The 1,188-nt window shown below is 40.0% G+C and overlaps 1 protein-coding gene across 1 annotated transcript in view; it reads right to left on the reverse strand.

The window, feature by feature from the left end:
- deaf1 (DEAF1 transcription factor) overlaps positions 1 to 1,188 on the reverse strand; it is a 10,867-nt gene that overhangs the window by 2,721 nt on the left and 6,958 nt on the right. The window contains exons 6-7 of the mRNA XM_017305139.1: positions 383 to 534; positions 6 to 100 (exon numbers count right to left, since the gene is read on the reverse strand). Coding sequence (XP_017160628.1) covers positions 6 to 100; positions 383 to 534 — 247 coding nt within the window. The remainder of the gene's footprint in view (positions 1 to 5; positions 101 to 382; positions 535 to 1,188) is intronic.

The raw sequence follows: 1,188 nt of genomic DNA on the forward strand, positions 1-1,188 counted from the left end.
GCCACCATCGTTGCCGACGGTGACGATGCCGCGGAGGCCACTGCTACTTTGGCTTGGATGGGCTGAGGAGCAACAGCCAGAGCCGGCAGCGTTGTCAGCACTGGAAGAAAGTTGCAGGCAGGCTGACATCTCAGGGAAAGCTGTACTTTAACTAGACCAGCTTGTTTAAAAAACAGGATTAGACTCTSTCTTAGCATGTTCATCATATTAGGTGGTTTCTTGTATTGTATGAATTCTCAAACAGCAAAATGACAACTGGTTATTTTCATAGTACTCTGAAAATAACATGGTCCCATTCTGATKAAAAAACGCCTGACKCTTATTGCCTCCGTTTGGAAAAGTACAGACCAGGTGAAGTTAGTGTCTCAGTGACAGAGCGAACCTGTGGTGCTGGCGAACACGTCGCCCTGCGCTGACCCGTCTGAGATGATGGCGGCCGAGGCAGCGTCGCTTGTTGGCGTACGGTCAAAGGTCAACGTGCTGGACGCAGCAAACTGCCCTGATGGGGACACTGTGACTGTCAAAGAGAGAAATTAGCAGGATTGACCAATCATACAATACTTTCTGATAACCAAGCAAGAAAATAAAAGATCTATCCTGAATGTGAAGACCAGACTGAGGCTTCAGGAACACAACCTTTTTTTTTTTTCTTGTAGCGCTGGTAGAGGGAACTTTTTTTTTCTGTTTTTGTGGAGTATGTTTAGATCTTCACTGTTCTTTAAAGKAAYGTTAGATTGACTAAAAAAAGTGAACCCCAATGAGTATTTCTGGGTTGTCAATGTGATCAGACTGCAAAGCATCTACTATGTGTTGCAAGCACTAAGGGTAAACCAGCTATAAGACAGTAATTCATACTGAAATATTGCAACATTTTCACAAACAAAAGCACAAATTTAACCCCGTTTTTGATATTCTGGAGCCATCTTGTATATGTTAAACGATGCTTCACATACAAACATAAAATACAACTTGGTGTTTTAGCTGCTGGCACACCCACCATATTTATATATATATATATAATTTTTTTTTTTTTAGAAACTTTATCTGCTATGATTACATTTGTATTATTATCATTTAATAAATCAGATGGAGTACCTTGTCAACGAATAAGCAATTTCCCTTGGAGAATCAATAAAGTATATTCTATCTATCTATCTATCTATCTATCTATCTATCTATCTATCTATC

The sequence above is a fragment of the Poecilia reticulata genome, linkage group LG6 (assembly GCF_000633615.1).
Source record: "Poecilia reticulata strain Guanapo linkage group LG6, Guppy_female_1.0+MT, whole genome shotgun sequence".
In the NCBI taxonomy this organism is placed as follows: Eukaryota; Metazoa; Chordata; class Actinopteri; order Cyprinodontiformes; family Poeciliidae; genus Poecilia; species Poecilia reticulata.